This window comes from Abramis brama (assembly GCF_963993115.1).
Source record: "Abramis brama genome assembly, chromosome: 13".
Lineage (NCBI taxonomy): Eukaryota > Metazoa > Chordata > Actinopteri > Cypriniformes > Leuciscidae > Abramis > Abramis brama.
In genome coordinates this window covers 29215911-29241011 of record NC_139975.1, presented here as the reverse complement: position 1 = coordinate 29241011, position 25101 = coordinate 29215911, and the positions used below count along the sequence as shown (strand labels likewise).

The following is a 25101-nucleotide window of genomic DNA, read 5'->3' as shown; positions in this document are numbered from 1 at the left end:
CATATTGTTTTGAACGCTTGCAGTTATATTTAAGCCTTGCCGTTGCATTATGAGTATGCCTATAATTAGCTTGGTTTACAATAGTTACAATTATATTGACACAGTATCTTTATTTTAGTCATTCGGAAAATAAGTTTGCATATCCCAACTGCAATCGTGTGCTGAAAAAAAAAAAAAATAAATAAAAAACATGACACAAGCGCGCTATGACAGACCACAGCGAGGCATTGAGGCATTGGAGCGTTCAGCGGATCTGAGCAAACACACCGGAAATCATGCATATTAATTAGATAACGTGAATGGACGCTGCTAGGAAGGGACAAGTTATTCGTTTTTGCATCAATAAGCGTTCTCACGATGAGGTATGACTTGTGAATTTCCTTTAGCATCTTCGATTGTTTTGCTTATTGAACAGTGGCGTCGACACACACACTTAGATCACGTCGATACCTAGATCTGTAGACAATGGTCATGATACAATCGTCAGAGTTAGTTTTTTAATTAAACGTCGGTGCGTCTGAAAATTATCACGCTGTAGGCTACTAGTTACAAAAATGTATCAGGCAGTCACATCGACATCGTGGAATTATCATTAGTTGGCTCTGTATACTGATCCTTATGAGAACACAGAGCTAAAGCTAAAGGTACGTGTCAATGTTGATTTACCATTATTATACTAATTCAATCATGTTCATGTGTAAACAAATACCTCAAATTACTTTGTTGATAAACTGTTTGGGTGATGTGATGTGCAATATAGGCTATTGCTCCTAGTGTATTACCGTATTTAAATCAAACGAGCTGCTTTTTGAAATGTAGCCTAGTGTCTAAAACCTTATGCTCTGTTTGGGGTCCGCAGACCCTCTTAAAGTAGTGGAAAAAACAAATGTGTCATTATGTTTTTATACTGATATTTCATGAATTTTCCTAATTATGTAAAATCTTTTCAGTATTTTCTTTTGGTAACACTTTACATTAAGGTTTATTGGTTAATGTATTAACTAACAATGAGCAATACATTTGTTACAGTATTTATTAATATTTGTTAATGTTAGTTAATAAAAATACAGCTGTTCATTGTTTGTTCATGTTAGTTCACAGTGCATTAACTAATGTTAACAAATACAACCTTTGATTTTAATAACGTATTAGTAAATGTTGAAATTAATATTAACTAAGATTAATAAATGCTGTAGAAGTATTGTTCATTCTTAGTTAATGTATAACTAATGTTAACTAATGAACCTTATTGTAAAGTGTTACCTTGTTTTTTATCTGTCAGTTTGGTCAATACAAAATGTCCACAAACCACACACACTTGTCTCTCTCACTTACACGCACACACTCACACACAAGTCAAGTTACCTTTATTATTATAGCGCTTTTATACAATACAGATTGTTTCAAAGCAGCTTTACAAACAAGAAAATGATGCATTTTGGCTGATGTTCAGCTGAAGTCAGTTCAGTGTTGATTCTGTTCGTTGTAAAGATCATCAATAATTAAGTCTATAATCTATAATCTAATATCTATATCTATCGACCAGTTCAGTTTTCATACAAAAGGGTCAGTACAGTCAGATAAATAATATTATTGTTAAATATTAATTCAACAACACACACACACGCACACGCACAAACTCTCATTCACACACTCTCTCAATTCAATTCAGCTTGATTAGTAAACAATATGTAATACAATTAGGGTTGGATAATGGATATCGTTTGAATTTTAAGTTTTCTTCTTATCGATTCAGATTCTTATCAATTCCTAGTGTATCTAATTCCAATAAGGTAAAATAAATAAATAAATAAAAACATTTGCAACCGCTTTTTATCACTTAATTAGAAGCACCACAATTTTAAATTGTGTCTTCTGTAACATAGGGACTACTTACCAGACATTTAGAAGTTTATTTTAAAATGCAAAGTATTGAAAATCAAAATAAAGCTCTGTAAACACTTTAATTATTTGCAACACTATGAGTGTGTCCCATCGGGTAATAATCACACCTACTTGATCACATATGCCAAATACAGGAAATATTGTCATGGAAAAGCAATAACAAGATGTGTAAGAAGATATGAGGGGAGCTTCAGGTGTTAGAGAAAGACATAATAGAGTGTGTAAAAATGAACAAGCAACTGAGAATTTTCAGTTTACATGTAACACATTTCTGCAAAAATAAATGTACTGTATACAAATCTGTATTTACTGTAAAATACTCAGTGTGATACACAGACAAAACGTATAGAGACATTCATGTATAGTATAGAAAGCAGTTAGCGTCAATAAAAAAGTAGATTTTTTTTTTAGATTGTGACTTTAGTTGTACTGCTGTGGGGGGACATGAGAGCATTATACATGTTTAACATTGCATTTATTGTGATATCTACACTGTAAAAAAAAAAAAAATCTGTAGAAACAGAAAAGTTGCATGTTATTTTCTGCCAGGACATTATCCATTAAGTCCATGGACCTTTAACCCTGAAACACAATGCAATGTGTAATTCAGAATATGGGTAAAACACCTGTGAAAAATTAAACCTTAAGTAAACTTCCTTCAGAAAATGTATCTTTTTTTAATTATCAGTTTTGCGTGCATTTACCTTGGTTTTGCAGCATCATTTTGGGCATTCAAGTTTGGATCTCCATCTCCGTAGGAGCGCCTTTAAAACCCTGTGATAAAGAATACAACAAGAGCCACTAAATATCAGACCATGGACTAATTATTAATACATAAAGTAATTATGTTGAGGTGTATTTAAATGTGTGTTGGTTTGCATGTACAGAACATTGGTCATGTACATGTTCTGTACTAAATTTGCTATTGTCATCATCACTAATTTTCTGGAGAAATTTCTGGAAGAATGCCATCCTTTAAAACCTTTGTACCTATAAAACGCTATGTATTTCCTTAACTCCACACGCCCTGCTCTTGCAGACATGACACGTCATCATTTTTTTACAATACAGATTGTTTCAAAGCAGCTTTACAGTGATAACAGGAAAGTAATCCAACAAGTTTGTTTAGGCTATAAAGCAGATATGTGACCCTGGATCACAAAATGAGTCACAAGTCGCACAGGTAAATTTGTGGCAATAGCCAACTATTGTATGGGTCAAAGTTATACATTTTTCTTTTATGCCAAAAATCATTAGGATATTACGTAAAAATCATGTTCCATGAAGATATTTTGTAAATTTCCTACCGAAAATGTATAAAACATTTATTTTTGTGAGTGAATGCAGCTCAATCGTGATTTTCAAAGGTGATTTTCTCAATGTTTTGATTTTTTGCACCCTCTGATTCCAGATTTTCAGATAGCTGTATCTCGGTCAAATATTGTCCTATCCTAAAAAAATACATCGGTGGAAAGCTTATTTATTTAGCTTTCAGATGATGAATACATCTCTATTTTGTGGTCCAAGGTCACATATTGAAGAAAATAGTCTCATAGTCCATAGATCCGGTAAGTATATTTTTGTTGTAAAAAAGTTTAGTTCATTTATCTATACGCTCTGGAGAAAACAGTGATGACAGTCATCTTCCAGCTCAGTTCAGTTTGTTTGTTGAGGATCAGTGTCGATGGCTGTCGTGCCAATGAGGCGTTCACAGGGGAGTGTCTAGTTGACACAATCCTTTGCTGACACTTCAGGGATGTGTTGTGGTCATGTCTTGGCGCAGGTCCACCATCTGATCTGGATACAGCCTGGATCCAGCTGATTACAGTAAACCTCGGAATAAACAGAGAGACTAATATTAGCGTAGATGCCATTCTTCTTACGATGTAACGAGTACATCGGGTGTTATTGGAAGTGTCTCCGGTTCCGGCTGACCTAATCTATGCAGCCTAATAATCATTTAACTGATAATAATAGAAATTGATAATGTGTTATGTGTAGCCCTATGCCAAGTTAAAGAGATGTGTTTTTAGTCTAGATTTGAACTGACAGAGAGTGTGTCTGCTTCTGGGACAATGTTAGGAATAGGGATGTCCCGATCCAATCCACGTCATCAGTATCGTGCCGATACTGGCCCAGAACGCTAGATCGGAGGGGAGGAAAAAAAATATGATCCGATACCTATTACTTAGGGATGGAACTGTACATGTATTGCGTCACGGTTCGGTGCATGGATTTACACGGAGAATACACGGTATAAAAATAAAAACTCGCGTGCACATTAATTAATGTAATGCGGAACTACTGTTAGATACGCGCATAGACGTATGCGGGTTCTTTAGGGACACCTAATCTGTAGCCCCCGGCCCCACCTTAGCTCTGAACGCGTGTCTATTTCGCTTCAAACGCTCGCTTTATACGCGCGTCCTATTCGCTTTGGACGCGCGAATGGATTCAAAATGTTCAAGCGTCGAACTAGACGCGAATTTGACGCTCATTTCGCGTTTGGTGTGAACGCAGCATAATGAACAGGCTGCGATTTCAAGATTGCAATGCTGGAATGTGTGTGTGTGTCAGAGAGAGAGGGGCACGGTCGCGATCGAACAGTGGAAACATAAAAACATACTCCGTCATTTTGTTCATACAGGACATCATTAAAACTGCAAAGTGTTTAGCCTACTTATATTTGTGTAAAACACAACATTGTGCTTTTGTCAAACTGTAAACTCTTGTCAAACTGTAACCTACAACTGTCACCCAACCAAAATCACACACACACACACGCTGTTTAAAAGCAAAAATTATCAGATCTTTTGGACATTCATCATATTGCATTGGTTTTCATTTATTGTCCTAAAACAGAGCACTAATCTGTTTATTTTTAAGTTACACATTCTACATTGATTAAAAAAGAAAATCAAATGTGTTTTTAATGGTAGTATTATTTTATACAGAAATAAATTATTTATATTTGCTAATTGAGCAAAGTGCTTCCATATATTTTATTATTATTAGTATCAGTTCAAGAATAAAATAAAAATATCGGATTGATATCGGTATCGGCAAATAGCCAAAGCTGCGGCATCGGCATCGGTATCGGTATCGGAAGTGAAAAAGTGGTATCGGGACATCCCTAGTTAGGAAGACTGTTCCAGAGTTTTGGTGCTAAATAGGAAAAGGATCTACCGCCAGCAGTCGATTTTGATGTTCTAGGTATTATCAACTGGCCAGAATTTTGAGATCGCAATAGACTTTAATGACTATAATGCTTTAAGAGCTCGCTCAAGTACTGGGAAGCTAAAACATTTAGTGCTTGTAAGTAATCAACAATATTTTGAAATGTATACAATGTTTAATTGGGAGCCAATGCAGTGTTGACAGAACAGGGCTAATATGGTAATTCTTCCTGGTTCTAGCTGCTGCGTTTTGGACCAGCTGTAGTTTAAGTCATTCTCTCCTCTACAATTCTTTCCAACAGAGCTATTCAAGTCATCTGGTGATTTAAATGTATTGCAGAAAAACAAAATATCACAGTGTCAGTTTTTTTCCAATATCGTGCAGCCTATATGGTAGCCTACTAACGATTATTAATGTAATATGGTATTTATATATTTGCTGTTTATTATCATAGTATGTGTACCACATAATGTACTAATATCATGGTATGTTTAACTTTTGTTTAATATAAAGGGTTTATATATACCTAAAGCATGTATGTTTGTAAAACTAACAAAAACAAATGTGCCCAAGAACTGATTTTACTCTGTGTTCACACTTGTAGTTCGGTTCTCTTGGATTTTTTGGTCTGGAGTCTGGACCAAAAAAGAAAATGATACGTAGACCTGATTCGCTTAGTGTTCACTCTGTCAATTTTAAGACCGAACCTAAAGATACAAAAAAATATATACGGTATATATATATTGTGATTGTACTTAACAAAATGATATTAAAAGATCAGTTCACTTCAGTATTAAAATTTTGTCATTATTTACTCAACCTCAAGTTGTTTCAAACCTGTATGAGTTTCTTTCCTCTGCTGAACATAAAAAGAAGATATTTTAAAGAATGTTGGTAACCAGACAGTTGATGGACCCTATTGACTTCCATAGTAGGAAAAAAAAAAACTGAATTGTGCAGGACCTGCGCTTTTCTGTCTTACTTTAACATAACGTCACTAAGCAACAAATAAAGCCACGCTGGTTTGTTTGCTTTGAAGGGAAGAGCGCAGACCCAAGAAACATAATAATTTGGGAAAACTAACCCTAGTGTAAAAAGGAAAGAACCACCTAGCAATGAAGATGCACATCTGCCAATTTAGACCTTGGCCTATCCTATCTATTTGTCCTTTTAAGCTGGTCTTTGTAAGTTCTGAATGGCCGGTAAATTAAAGGTCTAGTCTAGCCTAGTAATTGGCTGGTGAGTAAAAAAAGTTAATTTCAAACCCTGGTGGGAATGTTTGTGATAATTTACTTAACCTTAACTTCTTTAACTTTAACTCCAATTAAATGTCAATTGAATGTGCATTGTTTCCATTCAGAATGAGAGAATTATGTGAGAGTGAAGGACTGCTGAGATGGTCCTCACTGCAGAACACGAAATCCAGGGGGAGGAGTTGGATCCAGATCCATCTCCTCCCACCTTACATATACCTAAACCTATCCATCTCCACCCCCTGATCCCTAAACCCACCCCTAAACCTACCAATCTCCACCCCTTAGATCTGGATCCAACTCCGCCCCCTGGATCTCGTGTACTGCAATGAGGTGCTACTGGGACTGCTGGTAAAGCAGATTGAGGGAGGTGTGAGATGCAAGTGGAGCTGAAGCTTGAGACATTACGGGTGCAGGCAGCACACCTGAACTGATATCCCATTACATTACTTTCTTACATCATTTCCTCTACATTATTTGAGCTAGCATTTCTGAAGTGCAATCAGAGCAGATTGTCACCTTTTTCACCCCTGGTGAGTTTGCATTTCAACCAAACCTGCCAAAAGTGTGAACACACTCTCAAATGCAGTATTGAATGAATTGCGTCAGCACTGCATTATTTGTGCTATTTTAAGTGATCAGTCTGTTTTTTTTTCTTCTGCTTTTAGGTGTCCCCCTTCACATGCAGAAGCAAGGTCTTTTTGTTTTAGGCAGTAAAAGTAAAAAGAGGACTTGGTGGTCAGATGCCACCATGAGGAGAGCTGTCAAACTGTGGCTTTTTCAACCCAGGTAAACAGTAGACATGATCATATTAAAATGTCTTCCTTACCTGTAAACAATTAAAACATGTTTAACATTCACCTAAAAATGTAATTTTACTAATTTTAACCCTGACCCTGATTTTTACTGACCCTTTTTACCTTAGCAAAAGGCTGCTTATTCTTCTTCTGACCTTGGCAGTGATTTCACTGGGATTTTTAAAACTGCCTCTCTTTTACACGGACCCAAAGCCTGTTGAAGTGCCAGTAGACCCCATTTACAAAGAGGTATATCTTTTTTTCATTTTACATCAGATTCAGGAAGTATCTACTCCATTTCTGTGGTCCACCCAAATCAATTTAGCTTCGATGGGCTTAATCAAATCAAAACCTTTTCAATTCAAAATGACAAATCTAAATGCATAAATTTGTAATGTATTTGTAAAAAATTTCTTTGGAGAATTTTGTGGTGTTGATTCACAATTATAAATGGAGTAGTCTGGTTTGCATTTGTGGTGCCAGATTTGGCTGCTGCCGCAGAAAAGTTTATTACGGCCCGTATGTATTAAACTTCTCAGAAATGCTCTTAAAAGGGATAGTTCACCCAAAAATGAAACTTGTCATTAATTACTCACCCTCATGTCGTTCCAAACCCGTAAAACTTTCGTTCATCTTCGGAGCACAAATGAAAATGTTTTTGATGAAATCTTAAAGATTTCTGTCCCTCCATTGACCGCTACACAACTACCACTTTGATGCTTCAAAAAGTTCATAAGAGATTGTAAAACTAATCCAATATGAATTGAGCGGTTTAGTCCAAATTTTCAGAAGATACTCGATCGCTTTATATGATGAACATATTGAATTTAGGCTTTTGATTCACATATAAACATTCATTAACTCACACGTCAGTTGTGTTAAACAGAAGCTCAAGCATGTTCGCTTGACGTGTGATAACCAGTGAGGTTCATTCTCATGTTACGCAACACGTTTGATCTTCCGCAAGAGGTTTGTTCTCACGCATCAAGCAGGTTCGGCTGGTCTTCTGTTTATGTTCACTGATCGATGTTTATATGTGACCTTGGACCACAAAACCAGTCACATGGGTCAATTTTATGCAATTGAGATTTATACATCACCTGAAAGCTGAATAAATAAGCTTTCCATTGATTTGTGGTTTGTTAGGATAGGACAATATTTGGTCGAGATACAACTATTTGAAAATATAGAATCTGAGGGTGCAAAAAAATCTAAATATTGAGAAAATCACCTTTAAAGATTATGTTTGTGATTTTGCTGCATTCACTCACAAAAATAAATGTTTTATATAGTTACGGTAGGAAATTCTTCATGGAATGGTATCTTCATGGTATCTTCATGGAACATGATCTTTTTTGAGCATGTTTGAGTTTATTTTATTTTTTTTAAATTACTTTTATCTTTGATTAAACTGGATCCTGGATGCAGTGTGTAAATTTTAGCAGCATCTTGCGGTGAGGTTGCGAATTGCAACCAACAGAAGTTACGGTGGCCGACAGGAAGTGATGTCGTCGACTGAGACCGCAGAGAGTAGCCAGTAAAGCAATGAGGTTTCTTTACAAAGATAAATTAAGAAATTATATTTATTGAATTATTCAGTAAAACGATATGTTAATGCAAGTTTTATTTATTACTTGTCCATCATTGGGTCAGTATTTTATTCGCTGACTTTAGCTAGCTTCTTTGCATGAAGAACAACATAGTGACGAAACGCGCTCTGTAGAGCAGTTTGTCCGTTAAGGGCTACTGTAGAAACATGGTGGCCTAAATGGCAATTTCAATGTAAGGCCATTTACATTAGCTACAAAAGAAGATATTTTGAAGAATGTCAGTAACCAAACAGTTGATGGGCCCCATTGACTTCCATAGTAGGAAAAAAATACTACGGAAGTCAATGGGGTCCATCAACTATTTGGTTACCGACATTCTTCAAAATATCTTCTTTTGTGTTCAGCAGAGGAAAGAAATTCATACAGGTTAGAAACAACTTGAGTGGTGTTGAGTAAATGATGAGAGAATTTTAATGAACTATTCCTTTAAGGACTGTTTTTCACTTACAGCGCATCCATTCCTATGTCAAAGAGATACTGGCCAGAGAATGCAGACCTTCTTTTGCCCGACAGAGAATGAAAGCTGAACATTACAGCTCCACACCAGTGGTAGAGCCCTTTTTGGACAAGAACACTCAGTTAAATGAACAAATATTCCAGTATCCCCCACCGTTTGGTTTCATGAATATGAAGAACAAGCTTCAGGAAATCTTGAACCTCCTACCAGCCTCTCCTGAATCGAGACATGGAGTGCGAGATTGTCATCGATGTGTAGTGATTGGAAATGGAGGGATACTGAAAGGATTAGAACTTGGACCTCTTCTTAACCAGTTCGATAGCATCATCAGGTGAGAGCCTGCTCCTATTAATTTGTGTGATTTTAGCTAAAGGACCTCTAGGGCTGGACGATAGAGTTAAACTTTTGATAATGTTATAATAATAATGGTTATATATATATATATATATATATATATATATATATATATATATATATATATATATATATATATATATATATACATAAAATTTAATATGACTTAAGTTATATAACTAGCAAATAAAAAAAATAGAATTTTGTGCATATAAGAAAAAAAAACAGCAGAGAAGTGATATGTACATTTATTGCTTTATCTGCACTTTATTTTACAGTGTCCTTGTTACATAACAACATGTACTTACCATAGTAAAACAGTAAATTAGACATAATTACATACAACTAACCCTCAGCCAAATCCCAATCCTACCCTAACCCTATAGTAAGTACATGTAGTTACTCAATATTTCTCAGTACTTAAATATATAATTACACTGTAACAATGACACCTTCAAATAAAGTGTAACCGCTTTATCATTTATAGGCGTACAATAAAGGCATGTTCCTGCCTCAAGTGTCTACGGCAATAGAGGAATGACGTATTTTTGTAGAAAAAACCTTGATCCAAGTTAGCATTTTAGCACTTCCGGTTCCGTCGTCCTATGGCTGTGTTCAAAGTCGCCCCCTATACCCTCGTTCACTATTCCCTACATTACTCCACTAATATAGTCCACTTGAAGGAGTGAATGAAAACGAGTGAGTGAATTCGGACACTGAGTGTCTTTTGCATAGTTTGTGCTTGCTGTTTAATGCATCTAATTACATGTATTAACTCCTAACGAGTGCTGAGTAATCCCTCTAAACATCTATTCATTACCATATTTTTCAAAAATCTTGCCTTGATTAACACAAAGTTGATGTCATTTGAAAGCTTAGAGTCTGAACTTTACTGTGAATGTATCCACTTTGAAAAGCTCTTAAGTATTGCTGATAAATAGAATTTCTTTTTTTTCATAATCTATAAAAAAATGTACTGCAATGTGTCAAAAACATCATACAGCTCATGAAACATTCACAGATCATTGAAAATGGCACTTCATTTTTTACAGCATATTATTACAATTAAAATGAGCCCAAAATTAACATAATCTATTGCTTTTATGACAAGATATTCTTCATGGAGAAAAAAATGCCCATGAGGGGGTGTCAAAGACTGTACAAAAAGGCTATCTCTTTTCCAAATGCTGTAACTTTTGATTCCTTTATCCAAAAATTTTTTTTTTTATATTTGCACATATTTGCACTCTTGATGTTTTAGAGTGTCACCCCTTTATTGCTGTGCACTTTTTTTCTGCACAGTGGCTGATTTGTAGTTTGTACCACCAAAAGTTTCTCTGAGTTTTCGTATTTTTTCGTATTTCCCATTCATTTCCTATGTCGGTCATTTTTGACCGGGAGGAAGCTAAGTGTGACTCTTTTTTTTTTACGACCCTTTAACATATCCGAATCATGTCCATGATTTTTTTGTGTGTTCACATAGCTAATACAACAAAAGTTACCAAGTGTCATCCCATTCCGATGAAGCAAAAAAAAAAAAAAACATTAAAAATGTAAAAGTTTTCGGTCATTTTCGGACGAAGAAGCCAAGAGGGTTAATAATCATTTGAAACTTAGCAAACTGGCAGTTCCAGTAGTGATGAAAAGATTATCTTGAACTCTGTCATGGAACCTAACATGTATAAACCTTAATTAAACAATTTAATGATCATTAAATTGATGCCATCTTCTGATGAGAAACATAAATTCATCCTTATATAGAGAGTAGGGGGACAGCCATTTGTAGTGGTGTCCGAAACCATAGTGGGCATTATCGACTGCACTCATTCAATCCCATAATGCACCACAATAACGAGTGTACAACCGATGTACGCTCAACGGCTAGAGAATACCCATAATGCACTGTGAGGGTCACACAGAATGAATCCCTGCGTCTGACCAGAAGGTGTCGCCTGCAGCTGAATCAATCATCCATGCATTTTCCAAACCGTTGGTCTAATGTGGGTACAACATAATATCATACAGCTATAAATACCTGGTTATTTAACAGTTTAATTAAGGTTTATACATGCTGGTTTCCATGGCAGAGTTCAAGATAAATATTTTCATCACTACTGGAGCTGCCAGTTCGCTAAGCACAAACTATGCAAAAGCGGTTGCTCTTCCGGCGCACTCAGTGTCCGAATTCACTCACTTGTTTTCATTCACTCCTTTGAGTGAACTCTTCGATTGAACTATATTAGTGGAGTAAAGTAGGGAATTGAAGGTATAGGGGGCGATTTCGAACACTGCCCAGTTGTACAATCATTATTGCAGTGCATTGTGGGATTGAATGAGTGTGCTCTAACGTCCACTATGGTTATACAGGCGATTTCGGACACAGCCAAAGTTTTTTTTTTTTATGGGTTTTCGGTTGAATGCTTGAAATAAAGTCTGTGGGGAATAGAATAGAATATTAGAATCATTTCAGGGGATCTCTCCTCAACCACCACCAGTGTGTAGCATCCACTTGGATGATGCGACGGCAGCCACAGTACAACGGCGCCAGTGCGCTCACCACACACCAGCTATAGGTGGAGAGAGGAGAGAGAGTGATAGAGGCAATTCAATGTAAGGGGATTATTAGGAGGCCATGATTGGTAAGGGCCAATGGTGGAATGTGGCCAGGACACCGGGGTTACACCCCTACTCTTTACGAGAAATGCCATGGGATTTTTAATGACCACAGAGAGTCAGGACCTCGTTTTAACGTCTCATCCGAAGGACGGGTACAATAGGCGTACCTGAATGCCTAAGAATTATAGTTACCTGACCGCAATCTAACCCCAGAACCCAAAGACTTGTGGTTTCCTGCTTGCTGCCTGGCAGGTCATGGGAATAACGTTGCCAGATCGGCATCTTTTACGGTTGGATCTACGACGGTATCTGATCGTCTTCGAACCTCCGACTTAATGCTTTAATCACGGCCAGAGGATCTCAGATTAATTTCAGAGAGAATCCCACCAGCAAAAAGAATACAACAGTTTTTATTGAAAAGGAGCATGGTAAAGTGACATGATACATTACATAATTTCCCTAAAATTTGATTGGTTCTTCATATACAAACCCTTCTGGTACTAGGGAGAAGCAAACTCTGTTTTCTTGATTGCTTCACTTTGTTACTCAAAGTCGTGAGTTTATGAAACTAGACATAGGCTACGTGTAGTTTCATTTCCCCTTTTGCTATATCCAGACATGATTCAGACACAGAGTACATTTTGTTCAAATGTTAGAATGTTAGGCCTAAAGAAGTAAGGTTAGATATTAGAATAATGATTAGTTTAAAGTACAGTTTACTATTTTATTTATTTAAAAAATCCATCACAGGAACTCAAGATATTTTCACATTTTATTCTATGATAGCCTTCAAAATACATCAGTAATACCCTCTTTTGATTTTATTTTATTTTTGAAAATGAAAATTTTATAAAGCTTTGTCTTGCAAAAGGCGTTTGCTAGCAAGTGGCTAAATGGGACTATAGAGGTTGTTGGGGACATTAAAACTTTGACATTTTGTTCTACAATGTCATGAATTTTGAAGCAGCTCTGTATATTATTTTAAAACGTATGTTTCTAATACGTAAATAGACAAGGCATTTCGAGTGTGCATCAAGTTAATTTTGAAGAAACCACTTGTCTTGATCTGCACTGTCAGCTTTCTCGTTCTTAATGCAACATGTTTGACCAGAAAGACAGCGGCAGCAGTAATAAGGTGTCTGTTATGATGAGAGGGTAGATAAGGGTATTTAAAACAGCCTGCATCATCATTACCTGAGAGTCAAGTAACCTTTATTTATAGCGCTTTATACATATGGTTTCAAAGCGTTCAGCTAAAGTCATTTGAAGTGAGAGCTCACATACGGTCTGTGATACAGGTTATACTCTTAAAGGTGCAATAGGTGATCTGGAAAATGCTAACTTTAGCCTGCTAGCAGTGAAAGTATTCAATCCCACCCTCATCAAGCCACATCTCCTCAAAAACACATGAACGTGCACAGAGCAGAAGCGAGACGACCAGAGACAAACGTTATAGGATTACATCGTGTCATTCACCGGGTGAGAAAACTTTAGAGTACAGTGAGTAACAGTACTACAATAACCAACGTAAACAACTGTTTGCCTGCCACTCTTGCTCTGTCTGCAAAGCATAGGTGAACACGATAGGGCACACATTTCATTCGGACCGAATGCAATGATTGAACGAACATTTTATGGTCCTACGCCTTTTATAGACTATATATTTATAAAAATACATTTAGACTAATTAACATAGTGATTGTTATCAGGATATGACAAGACTTTCAACCAGCATAACAAAAATGTTTCTGTAGAGAATCACCTATTGCACCTTTAAAATTAAACTGGTTTGTGTTATTGTGTAGGGGCTGTTTCATAACACAAATAACCCCATAGCACCATCTAGCGTCCAAGTTATTATAATGTTATTATATATTATAATATATAATAACTATTACATTGTTTGCATGGTATAGAATCATGATAATATCGTATTGGTTATTGGTTATTCCCACTCCTAGTAGCCACTGCAAGCGGCTTCATGTGCATTTTTTTGTATTACTTGTATTTCTCATAGTTTTCTCAATTCCTGTGTTTTTTTTCGCAATTTTCGCGCGATTTTATTCACGCTGCTAGGCAGCCTGGATACCATGGACCAGATTTTCCCCTCAAAAAGGGAACCAATCACAGAATGGGGAGGGAGCAGCAAGACGATGACGACGTCCATGCGACACACCGAAGCAGTTTGTTTATGGATCCAACATGGCATCAGACGCGAAGTTACCTTTCGATGCAGCCTTAGATAGTGTTCTAAGTAGTTTAGAACGCAAGTTTATTTCGTCTTCTTCCTCGTTGAATTTCTGTCGCTCTACATACGTCATCTGGTAAAATTGAAACGATTGGCTATGAGCTACGTACAGGCGCATTTGATAGACATTTGTAGAGCCCAATAAACGGCTCTGGGCATTCGTAAACCACGCCTCAAATACGAGAAAATGAGCGTGGTTCCCAGACCACGTCTCAAGGAGAAAGAGGTCTGACGTTAGCCAGGCTAGTGTTCTAACCCATTTTAGGTCCTATTACTGAGTTTCGCACTTACCAAATGTTTGATTGTAAATGTTTAAAAGAGCAGAGGAACTTTTTCTATGCAGACTGAACAATGCTCCTGTCCAAGGTTTCAGTGCAGATGTTGGGAACCGCACCTCCATCAGGATGAGTTACCCTGAAAGCTGCCCTAAGGTTTGGGAAGATATGGATTCAGAGCTCAAATATGTGGCTGTGATCTATAAGTCTGTGGACTTCCACTGGCTTCGTGCGATGATCACCAAGACATCCATTGTGAGTACTTGTTTAGATTATTGCCTTTTAAAGTCTTGCTCAATACAGTCTGAACATCAAGTTTGAACTTTTCAGTCGCTGTGGGACTGGCTATTTTTCTGGCAGAATGTGCCAGTGAGTGTTCCAATCAAGGCCTCCCAGTTCCATCTCTTGAATCCGGAGATCATTAGGGAGACGTCCTTGGATCTACTTCATTATCCCAATGTTAAAGAACGGCTCTGGGGCTGGGACCAGGTGAGTTCCTTTTCACTTGTTTTATTGGAGAAAAAAATTGATATACTCTACCAGTCAAAAGATTTGAATCGGTAAGATTTTTAATGTTTATAAAATAAGTATTTTCTGCTCACCAAGGCTGCATTTATTTGATTAAAAATACAACAACAAAAACAGTAATATTGTTAATTATTATGACAATTTAAAATTACTCTTTTCTATTTTAATATATTTTAAAATGTAATTTATTCCTGTATTAAGCTGAATTTTCAGCATCATTACTCTAGTCTTCAGTGTCACATGATTCTTCAGAAATCATTCTACTATGCAGATTTGAAAAAAAATAGATCTATATATATATATATTATTATTATCAATGTTGAAAACAGTTTTTTTTTTTTTTTCAGGATTCTTTGATAAATAGAATGTTCAAAAAAACTGCATTTATTTGAAATAGAATATTTTGTAACATTATAAATGTATTTACTGTAACTTTTGATCAATTTAATTCATCCTTGATGAATAAAAGTATTGATTTATTTCCCCCAAAAAATAAAATAATTTTTTTTTACTGACCCCAAACTTTTGAATGGTAGTGTTTAATGCTACAAAAGCTTTCTATTTCAGATAAATGCTTTTGAACTTTCTATTCATCAAAGAATCCTGAAATAAAAATGTAAATACCTGTTTTCAACATTGATAATAAAGAGAAATGTTTCTTGAGCGTCATATTAGAATGATTTCTGAAGGATCATGTGACACTGAAGACTGGAGTAATGATGCTGAAAATTCAGCTTTGATCACAGGAATAAATTACACTTTACCATATATTCATATAGCAAACAGCTGTTTTAAATTGTAATAATATTTCACAATATTACTGTTTTTTTTAATCAAATAAATGCAGACTTGGTGAGCAGAAGAGACTTATTTTAAAAACATTAAAAATCTCACAGATCCAAAACTTTTGACTGGTAATGTATATTATACATAATATTTTTTCCTGTTCCCTCTCTAGAATGTCCCTACTTTAGGAGTCTCTGCTCTCAACCTGGCAACGTACTTATGTGATGAGGTGAGCTTAGCAGGCTTTGGCTATAATCTCAGCCTGAAAGAGTTTCCTCTTCATTACTATGATGACAGACTCATGACATCCATGTTAAAGGAAGCCATGCACAATGTACAGACCGAGACTGTTTTTCTTAAACGCCTGGTAACTTCAGGCAGTATTACTGACCTCACAGGTGGGATACACTGCAGCTTCTGTTCAAGCTAAATGTCTTCTCTACCACCAAACACCTTAGCGGGCCAAGCTTTCACAGCAGCGCATGTGTGTGAGAATTCATGCAAGTGAAGGAATAACTTGTAAACTCTTATAAATGGAAAAAAACTACTATGAAGTACTGCTGAGTGTTTTAGGAACCTTAAAACTGTGAGACTATTTTAGGTGAAACTTTTAATTTCCATTTTTAGTCTTTTGTTTTAAAAAAGATGCATTGCCAAAATACAACATTTTGTTGTTAATTTAAAGCAGTTTGTTTGTTAACCAAAGTTTATTTTTATTTATTTTTATTTTTATTTTGTCTGATTATGTTTAAAATGTGTCATTTACAATAGGCCTACATTTGTTTACATTATGCATGTAATAATTTGTCACTGCATTAACTGTACTCTTCCAACAGATGGAGCAGTTGTAAAAAATAAAATACACATAAAAGCCAAGTGAATGTCTAGCCTAGTAAAGAGAAACTACATTCATCTTTGCTATATACTTCATGTGAGGTCACAAAAAGTCAATGTGTCATGTGACAAGTGAGACATTTTTCTGTTTGTTTTGAAGTTCTGATGTTTTCTGAAGTTTTTCTGGCTCCTGCCACTATTTTAAGGAACTGAAATGAGCTGAAAGAATAGCTCTAAAGACTGCATTAGTTGGCATGCATGGTTTTTAGTCTTCCTGCAAGTATTGGTCTTTTATTGGTATTATAATAATAGTAATAATAATTAAACACACACACAATCATTTATATGTGGCTTTTTCTTTGACATGAATGAATGAATGAGGCATTCATTAACGTCTCATCTGAAGGACGGTGAATGAAGGTGCTGGTTAAGCTACAAATGAGGGATCTTTCTCTCAAACTAGAGACCCTGATGTGCATGTTATTTTGTTGTGCATCTGGGCTGGTTAAAATTAACGTTTTCTTTCAAGACTGCATTTCCAAACATTCCTTTTGCCATTAGATGTAATAATCAGTGAGATTTCCATATGCACAAGCAGGAAGGTTTCTTCAAGTGTTCCTCTGGATTTAGTCTGTCTCAGCTTTTTCTGTTTCTTCATGTAATCGCAGACAGACTCGATGATGGTATTTTCTACTCGCAGACAACAGCAAAAAAATTATAATAACTGACTTAAAACCTTTTTTTTTTTCTTTTTTTTTTTTTGGTGAAATTAATGATGTGTCTAAGACTTTTGCACAGTGCTGTATATATAGAGGGACTTCTCTATATATCAAGTCAAAATCCATATTAAGACATAAGACACATTGTTAGTTCTTCTCTCATGTTGCTTGTAATGATTGATATGAATTATGTCTTCTTTTTCATGCTGTATGCATAAATTATTGCAATAAATACAAAATAAAATAAAGAAATATTTTGATTTATTCATTTGTGTTGTAGGTAGCTACAGGTAGCCTGTGGGGGAAGACAAAAGGGTATGATGTTGGTCACCAAGCGTGCCACTGTGCATTTTAGATAATCTGTTGAGGCATAATCCACTGTTGTGAGACATCAAATACTGTTTCTGGGTATGTTTCAAGAGAGAATACTCTCCTAACAGCAGTTTATGAGCATTATATTTATAGCTCATATTTAAGCTAAGCTTTTAAAAAACGATTTGGGTATAAAGATAAATGTTTCAGTAGTACTACAGTTCACCACAAGCACATTTCTCCAATATGCCATCAGAAGGTTTCATTTTGATGCATCTGTTTATCTCCTTGCCTAGACAGTTAAGTAGGTTGTGAATGGGTGTGAGAGGTCAGTTAAACTACTCTCCCTCTCATAGAAAATGGCTAGTGATAATGACCATATTCTTTTTCACCATTTAAATCATTTGTTTGTTGAAAACAACATGGCCAGCTCACACCCTAACCGGGATGGAAAAAATCCTGAAGCTCAGTATGTGTATGTGCCTGCATGACTGGGTTCAGTGATCTTGCGTATATAGAAAAAGAGGGGGCCAAGCATTGACCCCTGAGCTACCCCAGCTGATGCGAGTTACACACCGCAGCTGATGCGAGTTACACACCCTTTAGGACGGGCTCAATCCCAAGTTTAGCATGAGGATGGATGTCTCATAATGCAGCTCTCACCAAATGCTGGAGACAGATTTGGAAATGTCGCACTTTTTAGAAACTCTGTGGTAACAGTATGAAGTAAAACAAGTATCTGTGATTGTGTTAACGTGTTGGTCTTACTATGAAAGGCATTTATAATAAAATGATTACAAATTATTGCAATGTAAATCATATAATGAAACCAAAACGGCTGTGATTGTTATAATTATGTACTTGGATGTTAAGAAAGGCAAATCTGCAAAGCATGAGACTTTTAGGCGGGAAAAGACATCTTGTCAAATTGTTCTGTAATCTTATAAAAGTCACTGATGGAAGTATGCCAATTGTTCGGTTTCAGCAACATTTAGATCTATGCTCGTATGAGAAGACCTATACTACAGTCTCTTAATGTTGTCAGTTGAATGAAAGAAGTGACATTTTCGAACAATGTGAAATTTTGACATGGTGGACAGAAGCATTGAGAGAGGAAAGAAAGTATCTATTTACGTGAACTCTGAATAGGGAAAGCATACAACAAAGTTGCTTAAATTATGAAAAAAATGAATCTTATGAAAACATTTTTTTAAACCTGCTGGTTAAAAGCGTGTCTTTCTCTCTTTTTTTCGCAGTTTCAGATGATGTGATTATAGATGCCTTGAAATAAAAGTGGCTCTATATTTTACCTCTCATTTTTCCTTGTACATGAGACAACATCAGTAATATTCTGACCCCGCTTCCCCATGTTAGTTCCAATCATTTTAACAGTCATTTCTGATATTTCATTTCCACTAAAAGATCAGTTTAAAAGTCAATAAAACTTAGCGAACAAGAAACTTATTATAAAAGTGACTATTAGGTTTGGTCTTGACAGACTAGATTTGCTTATGCAGTTGCTGAGCAAGTAAAAAGACTTGCTACTGTTAATATGCACATGCATGTTGCTGTGACTGATGAAAAAAGACATGCGTACGTTCCCCCTGAAGCAGATCTAGACAGGTGGTGCTGGGGAGGAAGGTGCCAGAGAGAAAACTCGGGCAAGACTATGCTGACCTGTAGTGTTTCATGACTGAAATCAATTATCATGACCTGTCCAAAAAGATGACCTTGGGCTGTCTACAATATTAAAATATGCTTGGTTAACAAAGTGTTAGTAGTTAAAATACTTATAAACACATTGATCAAACACTAATCAATCAACAACCATTTTTTAATACTATTTTATTTTCTCATTGGTGGAACAGAAAGTGTAAAACTTTAAATCATAGCAAAAACATACAATTAAATACATTATATACACTGCCTGGTCAAACAAACAAAAAAGTAACCTTCTGAATTTAAATAAGTACATACTTATGAGTCTATGATTGGATCATTATTGCTGTGATTAATGTGTTTCTGGCATGTTTTTTATATATATATATATATATATAAACACATAATACTGTCTTTGGCATAACTAAAACATTCATTAAGTTTTGATGATGCAGAAGTTAAGAGTTTGTAACCGTCTGATATAGGAATCCTACACAGGTCAGGTCACTATGTTCAGATCGGATTCCTCTTGGTGTTTTGTTTGATGTTTTTGGCGGGTCACCAACAATTGCTTATTGCTGCCTCCAAAGAAGAACTTCTTCAGTAATGAAGATGTATTCTTGTACAACATAGCTGAGTATTTTAACAGTAAATGAATTTATGAAATACATACTAACATAAGCAACTTGCTGACAAAGCCACAGCTCAGAACATTTTATAAAGTATATGCTCCTGTTTACAAGAATGTTAATGTTAATACAAATCAAGTGGAGGACAGGAGATGAGTGTTCAAATAATGCTGTGCCATTTTCATTTATATCAGTGTTTATGATGTAATTGATAAAATGAAAAATAATTAAATGGGATTAAAAGAAAAAGAAAATGTGTGCTTTCTTGATCTAGCACATGACAGGACATTTTTGACAGAATATGCACTGGAACTTGTAACTACGCTCTTAAAAATAAAGGTTCTTTATTGCCACTGATGGTTCCATGAAGAACCTTTAACATCCATGGAACCTTTCCATTCCACAAAAGATTCTTTATAGTGGAAAAGGGTTGTTTAGATTATTTAAACTTTCCACTACGAAAAAGAATATATATATATATATATATATATATATATATATATATATATATACATACACACACAACCTTTATCTTAAGTGTATTTGTTCAACTGTATAAGAACACTGCAAAACAAACTAACAAAAATAAAAAAAATCTGTAACTGCTCAAACAATGGAAGATGAAACTGATTTCACATCATCTTTTTGAAAAATGTTTGTGCTGTGCAAAAGTTATAGAATCGCATATTTAGAACCTAGACAGCGATTGTGTTTTTGACACTGTTAGCTGTATAAAGTCAATAGTGCAGTGTAAACCTTTACACTTTCATTACATTACATGGGTTTTTTTTCCCCCCACATGGGGAAAGTGTCTTCATGTTAATGGATTGAGTTCCTTCTTTCTCCAAATTCACAGAAGACATTCTTCATTTTATTCCTGTGAACAAAAACAAAAAAAATACAAAAAGTTAGTTGTCAAAAATAGAAAGAGAGGACAATATTCTGACTAGATATAATTGTTTTTAAATGTACTTTTTTTAAAAAAATGTTGCAGAATTGCAACACTCATGCACATTTCCATGTTCACTTTTCATCGCTGTGCTTTGCCAAAACATTTTTCCCCTCAGACTCACTGGCTCTACTTGACAAAGGGATTTCTTTCTTGGACGGTGCCCCTCCTCCAAACCCTCCTCCTGTTTCCCCCTCGCCTCTGTAACAGCTGCTCTTTGGAGCCGTATCCTAAGAGAGTGATGATCGGTGCTTTTTTATTTCAAAGTGTTTTTTTGGAACAGATGGCCAAGGGAGAACTGGGGAGGCAGCCAAGACCGCGCTGGGGAATGTGCCAATTCCTGTAGTGAGCGAGTTCTCTGGGCTCCAGCTCGCGTGCCTTCCCTCTGCCCTCTGCCCTGAGTGGCGCCAGCAGGACTTCCCAACTAGTGTTGCGAACATCTGGTGTCTGGCTCTGACGGGGGGAGGGGGAGGCGCACTCAACCAGCTTCCTTTTCAGTGTGCTTTGCTGAAGGAACGTATTAGCTCACATAGGGATGGAGGGTTGCTTTCCTTCACACATAATCTGTTGGGCTTCTGAAGACCCTTCATGCCTAAATTAAGCGCAACCTATAACGATTAGCATCACCACTGATTCAATTTCTCACAGCTGCTCATTTGTTGATTATAAATGTCATAAAAAAGTTGCATTCTTTCCTACGAAAGGATCATGTAAAATATATGGTTAACTGTGCACAAACCATGAGCACAACGACCATCATTACAGAGGGAACGCACATGTCGATATAGGATAACACTGCAGGAAATCGGGACTACATAGATGACTGTGTCATAAAACTCCCTGCAAAAACACATCAATCACTCCATTTATTCGCCCGGGATGCTTTCTCAGCGTAGTGGAGGAAAAAGCTGGCGGAACACCCAGTCCTGCCTCTGACAAAAGCTGATAATTTAATTTAATGGGATCATTATTAAGCAAGGGGGGATTCTCTCTAATTGGTATGTATACACATACACATGTTCTCCCTTGTTTACTATTATCTTTATTTTGATAATATGTCTAAGAATACAGAATGCAGTTCTGAATCCTTCTGTTAAGCAGTCTATAATTATTCACAGTTTGCTGGGCAAATGTCATGGTTCACATGAGAGCAGCATGCCTTTCTTAAAGGCATGGGTTTGTTTTCTTTTCCAAAATAATATAATACAAATGCTTGCGCTATATGACCGTTAAATGTTAAAGAGCAAATCAAAGGTGGGAAATGAGGTTTGTCACCTGGTTTTATCATGTAAGAGCCCTATAGAGTAGCCCTTCATGAGACACTGGAAAACTTCTTCCCTACTGACTTATTTACCTTCCTTTTCTTGGAGCGACCCTCGGCCTGCAGAGTTCTAGTGCACTGCTCCACACACTCTCTGAAGCTCACGTTGCGGTGGTCTGGCGAATAGTCCAGGTCGGCAAGCTGAGCAAGGGACAGTATGTAGTTGCAAGCTATTCTTAATATAGCCAGCTTGGAAAGCTTCTGCCCATAAGAGTAGCAGGGTACCTGTAAAAGTAGATTAAAGTGTCGTCAAGTGAAAAAAAGCAGGCCGTGAATATCAATAATTACAATAATAAATTACGATTTATTGTAATAAATCAATAATTACAATAACTTTTTAGGACACAAGGCCAAAAACGTCTACTTAATCCATTAGAAATTCATCAAAAGTCTTATTCACAAGAACAAATTAGATGTTTGCTGCAATATTTCACCACTTTTAATGTTTAAACCATTATTTATTTGATCATGGCTATCTTCTCAAGTAGTTAAACTTGAAAAAACAGTATATTCATTGGATCTGACTCCATCACTCTTAGTTTTGTCATAGTTTAGATTTTGGTTTGTGTTGATAGGATAATTCACAATTATGTTACATCAAAACTGCAAAAATGAAAATTACTAGGGGCAATAGGACAATTTTTTTCTTTTGTTTAAAAATAGTCTTGTGAAATAAAGTTTATTTAGCCTACAGCTAAACACATTTGCATTCCTTTTTATTGTATTTATTCGCAAACTTGGGATATTATTGACCTCTACACTTCTAGCTACAGCAGTCTCCGTAAAAGCAGAGCCTTGTGTATTCTGTGGCAGTTCATCCAGCACTGAAGAAATGCTGCCTGTGGGATTTTACCTGCTTTCTGAGCGCCTCAAAGGCTGCACTGATGGTGTGCACGCGCGTCCTCTCACGCGCGTTCGCCAGTAGTCTTCGAGTCTGCTGAATGGCTTTGATCTCCGTGACGACGCCCGACGGCTCTCCAGCGCGTCTCCTAGGAGACTCCGCGCGCTCGCTTCTGCCGCTGGCGTCAGGCGCCTGCGAGGCTGAGCGCGGAGAAAACACAACACGCTCCAAGGGAAAAACCTGTGAACCGCTCAAAGCCGAAACATGCGAGTTTGTTTGAGCAATTTTGCTACTGACAGTCTTCTCGGAGATGGATCTAAGCTTCGAGTCAGGTATCTCTCCAGAAATCACGGTGTTAATCCTCATATCTATGGCAGTATTTAAAATTTCGTTTCCGACACTCGCCGCGTCGATTTCCGAAGCGTGCGTCTCTTTTGGACAAGCGTCTCCCAGTGTCTCTGGCATTAGATGCGAGTTCTTATACAGTTTGAAGTAAGGCAAATGATCTTCACTGACACGCTTAATTGGATCTCGTGATTTCCGTTTAAATTTCTTGTCTCCTGATACCGTGTTTAGGATCTTGCAATGACCGTTTAGATGTGGATTCTTCATATCGGATGTCCACCCTGACTAAAAGTCCAATAAAAAAAATAAAAAAAAAATGAAAGGAAGACAAATGTTGTTGAGAGGTGATACACAAAGCACGCTGTAAGTGTCAAACCAGCGCTCTGTCAGCTGCAGTCAAGTCTTCTAGGACGAGCATGTCTGCTTCGCTTGTTTAAAACTCCATGTCAGTGTATTTTTGAGGTGACGTGCTTCTCCTGTGGTGTCGAAGAGTCCCGTGAAGTCAGGCAGACATTGCCAGGACATTTTTGTGAATGTGCTCGACAGTTCATCTGTGTTTATTCAGCCTCAGTTAACACAGAAGCCCCTGTTGGTGAGATAAGTCAGCGCCGAGAGACCGCCCAAAATAAACCCTCAAGAGGACCTGACACATTACCAATGAAAGCATTCTCTCGACAGTTTTTCAAATGATAGTATCTTATCGTATAATAATTACGATCTTGTCGCACTTAATAGGCTACAATTAGCCTTTGTTAAAACGTATGTGAGGTTTGATGGCAGTAGCCTAATGCATAATAAACTTTTTTCTTTTCTTTTTTATAATATTATAACCTAGATTAATATATTCGGGAGCATGTTGTCCAAAATCTACATCTCAGTGGCTACAAAGTTTTTTTTTCACAGAGTTTAAAACTGTTAAAAAAAAAAAATAATAATAAAAAAAAACGTTTGTTGACCTAGTCTTATTTTTATTTATTATAATATATTTCTGTTAGGTTAGGCAAGGTTATTAGGGGTATTATTTTTTTAAACAGTCAGACCCTCAACAAATAAATAAAACAAACAAATATACATTACTCACAAGTACAATGTGCATACTTTGAACACATATTTTAAATCATGTCCAATTGTTAACAAAATAAAGAATATTCAGAGTTCTTCATTTGTGGAGAGACCAGCTAAAATCAGATTTCATGTGTAGCTTTGGTTTGCAGTAGTTTGTTATGAGTGTTTTGTTCCTCTGCCTGACAAATCTGTACTTCTACTCTTTCAGTTTCTCATTTATGAAGTGGCTTATAGGCATCATCACCCTTGCTTTGCAACGAACACTTCAAGCCTCTTTTCTAAACTCCTGTTGCGAAAACTATTGATACCATTGAGTATCCACCTTCTTGCTCAAAAACATGGCTGAGATCCAGAATAAATGTTTCCTCTGCATCAGGAGGAACTGACTCACTTTTCCACAGTCTTGGGCTCACCGTCCCTA

At 36.4% G+C, this 25101-nt stretch overlaps 2 protein-coding genes across 5 annotated transcripts; one reads left to right on the top strand and one right to left on the bottom strand.

The window, feature by feature from the left end:
- The first annotated feature begins 237 nt into the window (after positions 1–237).
- Positions 238–17822, top strand: st3gal5 (ST3 beta-galactoside alpha-2,3-sialyltransferase 5). Of its 4 annotated transcripts, none has more exons than XM_084132578.1 (8): positions 267–362; positions 6624–6868; positions 7004–7124; positions 7261–7381; positions 9193–9530; positions 14761–14947; positions 15023–15181; positions 16179–17785. In XM_084132578.1, exons 3-8 carry the CDS (start codon positions 7018–7020, stop codon positions 16434–16436), a joined length of 1170 nt encoding a protein of 389 aa, XP_083988704.1. In that variant the 5' UTR covers positions 267–362; positions 6624–6868; positions 7004–7017; the 3' UTR covers positions 16437–17785. The 4 variants fall into 4 exon arrangements, with proteins under 4 accessions (XP_083988701.1, XP_083988703.1, XP_083988704.1 ...); XM_084132576.1 differs by having other exon boundaries at positions 289–644; XM_084132575.1 differs by lacking the exon at positions 6624–6868 and having other exon boundaries at positions 238–644; positions 16179–17822.
- Positions 17823–19699: 1877 nt separating this feature from the next.
- atoh8 (atonal bHLH transcription factor 8) lies at positions 19700–24200 on the bottom strand. Its single transcript, XM_084132346.1, has 3 exons — positions 23283–24200; positions 22463–22654; positions 19700–21036 (listed from the first exon to the last, which is right to left on the bottom strand). The coding sequence occupies exons 1-3, from the start codon at positions 23880–23882 to the stop codon at positions 21031–21033; spliced, it is 798 nt and encodes a 265-aa protein (XP_083988472.1). The 5' UTR covers positions 23883–24200; the 3' UTR covers positions 19700–21030.
- Positions 24201–25101: the final 901 nt, after the last annotated feature.